Raw genomic sequence first — 7,467 nt, forward strand, 5'->3', positions numbered from 1 at the left:
TGCATTCATAAAAGTGTCAAAATCAAGTCTCACACTTCACTCCTTTTCTGCCGCAGTAATTGAAAGTGGCCCGACGAATTCAATACAAGCCTACTCGCATTCATCACACAAGGGCTTACATTAAGAAGAAGATGGCAAATGCGGAACAGGAAAACATTCAGCTCAGAGCAGATGTTAGTAATCTCAAGGCCGAATTAGAGAAGATGGCACTTATGATGGAAGTCCTGATGACTGAGAGAGAACATGCAGCGGTTTCCGAGCCAGCTCCTACTGTGGTCGCTTCTGCTGCACTTAATGGTACTTCACAGCCGATACCTGCTGTTGTTACATCTGCTGGGCCTACACAGCCTCTCATGGTGGGTTTCTCATCTGATGATATGAACAACCAGAATTTCCGTCCTCCTGGTCCTCATGGTGTTGCTTCCCAATACAACATGCCGCCCGGTTATCCATGGGGCATGCCACAAATGATCAATGACGGTGTTCGTCCTGGTGCTACGGAAATGCCGTTTCCTTATGGTCAACAATCACCACCATTTGTTCAGCCTGGCCAGCCAATTCCTCAGGCTACTATGACTCAGGCAGGGCCTATTGTCCATGCGACCCAGCAAGAGGAAGAACAGGTTTATCACTCTGGTAGTGTAATGGGGGATGATCGAGTGGGTAACTTGGAAGAGAAGTTTGATGCAGTACAAAAAGAGTTGAGGAGTATCAAGGGTAAGGAGGTATTTGGTCAAAGTGTGCATGATCTCTGCTTAGTTCCAAATGTGGTAATACCGCCTAAGTTTAAGACGCCGGTGTTTGAGAAGTATACAGGAGAAACTTGCCCGCAAATGCATTTAACCACGTATGTGAGAAAAATGACAGCTCATAGAGATAATGAACCTTTGCTTATTTACTGTTTCGAGGACAGTTTGGCTGGCCCCGCGCATACATGGTATATGAATTTGAAGAGTATTACCACTTTTGGGGAACTGGCCGACGCTTTCCTTCAGCAATATAAGTACAACTCCTATCTGGCACCTAATCGGAAAGAGCTGCAATCTATGACACAAGGAGAAAAGGAGTCATTCAAGGAATATGCTCAGCGGTTCATCCAGAAGTCTGCTCAGATCCGCCCAGCTCTGAATGAAAGAGAGTTGTCTGACTTATTCTATGAAACTTTGAGCCCTTTTTACTCAGAGAAGATGGTGGCATGTGCTTCGCAAAAGTTCACTGACATGGTGGATACAGGGGTGCGTATCGAAGAGTGGGCCCGGAAAGGACACGTGGCTAAAGATAATGGTTCATCGAATGGTTCTTCAGGTGGCTCATCAAGTGGATCGTCTAATGGTAAAAAGTTTGGAAATGGGTATCCAAGGAAGAACACTCAAGAGGTCGGCATGGTGGCCCATGGCGGATCTCAGCCTGTATACCCAAACTACCCATATGTCGCCAATATCGCACCACAAACGCCAGCCCCACAAAACCCACCTCAACAACAACAACGTCCTCAAGCTCCTCCACCATACTATCCACCATTATACCAACAACCTTACCAACCATACAATCCTCAACCATTCTACCCATACCCATATTATCCTCCACCACCCTCACCACAACAACAACAACAACAACGTCCTCAAGCTCAACAGCAGCCTCGCCCTCCTAGAAATCAATTCCCTCCCATACCTATGCCATACAAGGATTTGTTGCCTTCTCTCCTTGCCAGAAATTTGGTGCAAACTAGGCCTCAGCCCCGCATGCAAAACCCTTTACCAGCCTGGTACCGTGCCGATCGCACCTGTGAATTCCATCAAGGGGCACCGGGGCATGATATTGAACATTGTCGCGCCCTTAAAGAAGAGGTCCAGAAGTTAATCAATGACAAGGAACTAACCTTCGCGAACCCTGACCCTGTTGTTCCAAACAACCCTCTGCCGCCACATGGGCCTGCTGTCAATATGATTCAAGGAGACAACTATGTTCTCTATGCAAGTGATATCAAGACTCCTCTGGTCCCGATCCATGTAAAAATGTGTGAGGCCACCCTCTTCAGTCATAATCATGAGGCTTGTGTTGTATGTTCAGTGGATTCTCGCGGGTGTAAGCAAGTCCAGGACGATGTCCAGGGGTTACTGGACAGGAAAGAACTTGTTGTCACTAGAAAGGAGAAAGATAAGAATGTTTGTGTCGTTACTCCAGTTTTCAAGACTCGGGAGCCACTTGTGATAATGGTCAATCGTGCCAAACCAGCCAGTACTCCCCTGGTGATCTGCCCGCCAGAACAGTTGCCTTATTCATCCCAAAAAGCTGTGCCGTATAACTACGAATACTCCATTCTGGAAGATGGAAAAAAGGTACCCCTTGATTCGTCAGTCCATGTAGACAACATTGCGGGCAGTAGCAAGATCTTGAGAAGTGGACGGGTGTTCCCGGTTGTTAATCAGAAAGAAGTCAATGCTCCAGCCGAAGAACCGGTGAAAGAGCGAAATCTTGATAAGGGTAAAACTATCAGACAGCCCAATGAGATTGTCTATGAAGATAGTGATGAGATCTTGAAACTAATCAAGAGGAGCGAGTATAAGGTAGTGGATCAGTTGCTACAAACTCCTGCCAAAATCTCTATAATGTCTCTCCTATCCAGCTCTGATGCCCACAGAGATGCCTTGATGAAGGTGCTGGATCAAGCCTATGTGGAATATGATGTGACTCTGGGACAATTTGAAAGTATTGTGGGGAATGTGACTGCCTGCAACAATTTGAGCTTCAGTGACGAAGACCTCCCAGCGGAAGGAAAGAATCACAATCTGGCATTGCTTATCTCCGTCCTCTGCAAATCAGATTCTCTCTCTAACGTCTTGATAGATACTGGGTCCGCTTTAAATGTGATGCCTAAGTCCACTTTGGACCAGCTTTCATATCCAAAAGCTCTCTTGCAGCCCAGCACAGTAACGGTGAGAGCATTTGACGGAACTAGAAGGTCAGTATTTGGGGAAATAAAGTTGCCTATCTCAGTGGGCCCACATGAATTTGAAGTTAAATTCCAAGTTATGGAGATTCAGGCCTCTTTCAGTTGCCTCCTTGGCCGGCCTTGGATCCATGATGCTGGGGCAGTGACATCCACTCTCCACCAGAAGCTAAAGTTTATAAGTCATGGAAAGTTAATAACCGTAAGTGGTGAGACGGCCTTGTTGGTCAGTAATCTGTCGGCTTTCTCTTACATTGGTGGTAGTAGCTCAGAGGGGTCGTCATTCCAAGGTCTCTCCGTTGAAGGGAGTGCAAAGAAAGCTGAGACTAGTATGGCTTCTTTGAAGGATGCTCAAAGGGTTATTCAAGAAGGCAAGACTGAAGCGTGGGGTCAGTTGGTGGAGCTGCACGAGAACAAACGCAAAGAGGGAATTGGTTTCCCGAATAGCAAGTCTGGGGCATTCAACCCTACTAGTTGTACTTTTTACAGTGCTGGTTTTATCAATGATCCACCGGAGACTAATGCGATCATTGAGGATCAATCTGAAGAGGTGGCACCTATCTTCGTAACACCTGGGGGAGTCTGCTGCAATTGGATCGCTGTGGATGTTCCTTCTGTGATACCTCGCTTTAAGTAATATGTTTGTCTTTGTTTTTGTTTTTTTTCTTTAAGAAAACTCCTTTCGTCCTGCCCCAGACGAAAGTGAAACTTTGTAGGGCCTTATGTTTTGTTTCAAGTACTTTTGGTTATTAATGAAATCGTCGTTTCTAAAAAAAAAAAAAAAAAAAAAAAAAAAATATATATATATATATATATATATATATATATAGTTACCCTGATAGATTGAAAACCCGAAAGGGCGATCTATGCAAAAGTTAAGGGTTTATGACAAGTAACTGCATCAGAATAAGCATCACTCACTTGGGGCACCTTAGCTGTCAGAAGTTTCTCCGATATCAGAGCATCATAGCAGTGGATTTCAAAGTTGTTAGGGAATATAGCGGTTATTGTGTTCAATGTATCTTCCATATTTTAATTACCATTTTCCAAATTTTGTAATCCATGGTGCCATGCCTTTGGCCGGTTACCATTTCTAATACATTAATTTGAGCCAGTGCTTTTATTTGGAATTCTTGTTTATTCTATGTGCAAAATTTCTTCCGTTTTTAATATTAGTACTTGAAACAAAAACTTTGAAAAATTTTTAAAAAATTTTTTTTTTGCTTTCTTTGAAAAAAATAAAAAAATGACAAACATATTATCTTTACAATTATGTATCATGGAAGCATGTGTCAACATTCGATCTAAAAGCAGGTGGATACCACAATTGGACATAGTCATTGCTAAAAAAAAAAAAAGAAAAAAGAAAAGCTCGCTAAGTTGAAAACCCGAAAGGGCGACTTAGGCAAGAATGAGCATCCTGGTGGATCGAGAACCCGAAAGGGCGGTCCAGGCAAAAATTAAGGACATAGAAAATAAAAAAGAGAATATATTCCCGGTGGATTGAAAACCCGAAAGGGCGATCCAGGCAAAAGTTAGGGATTTCAAAAGATTTGAAAGAAAAATATTCAAAAGAAAGCAATGACTATGTAGAGCATGAATTTGAGAAGGTGCCGCAGTTGAGAAATGTCGACTTCTGCCATTGATTTGTTTGAAGGGTGGTACCCCGGCTTTCATTTTGGTTCATCCCCAGCAATGTTATCCCCAATGAAGATTACTAAGTGTTGGCTATGTGATGTCGGGCCACTTTCTTTGGACCTGCCCATGCTCGTCTCGATAATCTTTCTGTTAAATCGTCATATAAGTCTCATATGCATTCATTCATCCATGCATAGATAGCATGCATACAAATATCATTCATGCATAACTGCATTATTTTCTCATGTTTTACTCCAATACTTAAAAATGTCAATCCCAAGGTGTTAACTAATCAATTTATGCTCAAGTGGCAGGTCACATCAAATGATCATTTTACCAATGTTAATCAGTTTCCCAGTACCCTGCTTAAAGTACTCCGGTATTATTGATAGACAAGCTTTATCTTCCGTTCTTTCGTCTCTACCACGGGCAGTTGATAATAGACAAGCTTTAATCAGTATTTTCGTCTTTACCACGGCAGTTGGTAGTAGACAAGCTTTATCTTCCGCATTTTCATCATTTACCAAGGGCTATTGGTAATTGATAAGCTTTACTTTCCACCTCAAGCTTTACTTTTGTCTCAAGCTTTATGTTCAGTCTCAAGCTTTATCTCCCGTCTGAGCTTTATCTTCAGTCCAAGCTTTATCTTCCGCATTGTCATCGTTTACCACGGGTTGTTGGTAATTGATAAGCTTTACTTTCCATCTCAAGCTTTACTTTCCGTCATAAGCTTTATTTTCCGTCTTAAGCTTTATTCTCCGTCTCAAGCTTTACATCCTGTCTTAAGCTTTATTTTCTGTTTGAGCTTTATCTTCCAAGCTTTACCGTCTGTTCCAGCTTTATATTCCGACAAGCTTTATTATCTGTACTTTCGTCTTTACCGCGTCAGTTGGTAATAGACAAGCTTTACCTTCTGTATCTCCGTCTTTACTACGGGCTGTTGGTAATGGACAAGCTTTACTTCCCGTCTCAAGCTTTATTTTCCGTCTTAAGCTTTATTGCCCATTCCAAGCTTTATCTTCGGTACTCTCGTCTTTATCACGCCAGTTGATAAAAGACAAGCTTTATTCGCCGCATTTTCGCCTTTACCATGGCAGTCAGTATTAGACAGGCTTTATCTCCCCAGTGTTATTTATCAGTTTGTTCCCCCCAGTCAGTATATGTTCGTCGTCATTGCATTCATAATAACATTGTACACATGCATACCATAACACTCATGAACATTACACTCTTAGCATCTCGACTGGTCCAAAAGTGGTGTATTTAAGTATTTAAGTCTCTTCGACCCATCGATTTAAAAGTCTTCTTTCAAATCTTCGTGACGAAGAAACTTAAATAGGGGCATCTGTCATACTCCAATTTTGGACCAGTCATTTCTTTTTAGTCGTATTTTAAAACGTCAAACTCTTTTCTCGTTCTAACTATTTAAAGTCATTTAGTCGTCTTTTAAACCTGTTTTTGAAGCTTTATTTTACAGTTCCAAGTGAATTTCTCTTTGTCCAAGTTTCGTGTAATTATTTCTTTTGCGCGTCAGCTTTTTTAAAATATTTTACGCGCTCTTTTTAAGTGTTTAGCGTCCTATTTTTATTTTAATTTCCTTCAAGAAGCTTTTAAACCGCTTTAAAAGAATTTTGTTCGCGCGTTAAAACGCCGCGTTATCTTAGACATTTCAGTCAAAATTTCGGCAGAGAGGTATTTTAAAATACCTCATTTAAGATGATGTTTTCATTCTTGTTATCCTTTTATTATTATTATTAATTATTTTTTTTTATTACTATTATTATTACCTTTAGTACTATTATTATTATTATTATTATTATTATTAATTATTTTATTTCTTTTTCTTCTGGTCACGTGAGTGACCTCTTCCTTTTGTTTTCCTTTTGTTTTTATTATTTATTTTATGTTTTGTATTGGTTAAGTCCTTGGGTCCCTTTGTGACCATGTGGCAGTCTCTTATTGGCTCAGTTTTAAAACTTGCTCTCCAATCCTCTTTTTGCCTTGCTGTTCACCTGTATCAGAGACTTTAAGGGTAATACTGTCTTTTGCATCAGAGTCAGGGTTAGCCCTACTTTTTGCTATTTAAGTCACTGTTCAGTGTCAGAATGGGGGGCCAATCAATAACACTGTAGCTGCGCAGATTTCATTACAAACACATCCTATTCTCTCTCTCTTCCCATTTTCAAATCAAATACTCAAAAAAATCACAAAACTCATGAAGTTCATCATGAACTTGATGAACACTTAAGAACAATTTTTTCCAGTAACAACTCAAAACAACTCTTCTTCTCAAATCCGAATCCAACTACATCATAACACCACAAAAACTCACGAAAATATATGAACATGAGGAATCAACTTTTTCCAGCAAGTTAAAACAAGCAATAATACTCAAATCTGAACCGAATTCATACCATCCAAACATCACCTCCAACAATCCGTTCCAGATCCATTCGAATCCGAACTCAGAGTCACAAATTTCGAATCAAACTCAAAGAGGAGAGGGACAAACGAATCTCGCAAGGATATAGGAGAGGAGCAGCAGCTTGAATTCTTTCTTTGCAAAGCTAGGTCGTTCACAAGAGGTAACTGTTTCCTTCGTATCACTCATCTGGTTATGCAGTTGTAATTGTTGTTTTAAATATTTTAAAAATTTTCAAGTTGGAAACCGAATTTAAAACATAGATCTGGACATTTTTACTTTGATTTTGAAAAAACTAAGGACGAATTTGAACTCTACGTGAAAAACGATGTCCAGATCTGTGTTTGAAATTCGAAAAAGGTAAAAAAAAAAAATCCGACGCGGCGGCGCCGCCCGTTTGGGCTGAGCACCACCGCGACGGAGGAAGAGGACTGGCCGGAGAAGAAGGCTGCATAAT

The 7,467-nt window shown here is 40.9% G+C and overlaps 1 protein-coding gene across 1 annotated transcript; it reads left to right on the forward strand.

Moving 5' to 3' along the window:
• The first annotated feature begins 63 nt into the window (after positions 1-63).
• LOC146937075 (uncharacterized) lies at positions 64-3,708 on the forward strand. The gene has a single exon (XM_085751550.1). The coding sequence runs from the start codon at positions 132-134 to the stop codon at positions 3,585-3,587; it is 3,456 nt and encodes a 1,151-aa protein (XP_085607676.1). The 5' UTR covers positions 64-131; the 3' UTR covers positions 3,588-3,708.
• The last annotated feature ends 3,759 nt before the right edge of the window (positions 3,709-7,467 follow it).

Source organism: Medicago sativa, chromosome 3, assembly GCF_051527215.1.
Source record: "Medicago sativa cultivar Bolivia chromosome 3, Bolivia_mono, whole genome shotgun sequence".
Lineage (NCBI taxonomy): Eukaryota > Viridiplantae > Streptophyta > Magnoliopsida > Fabales > Fabaceae > Medicago > Medicago sativa.

Excerpts from the sequence above, each read along its gene's own strand:
- LOC146937075 (XM_085751550.1), top strand. The coding sequence starts at position 132 with ATGGCAAATGCGGAACAGGAAAACATTCAGCTCAGAGCAGATGTTAGT.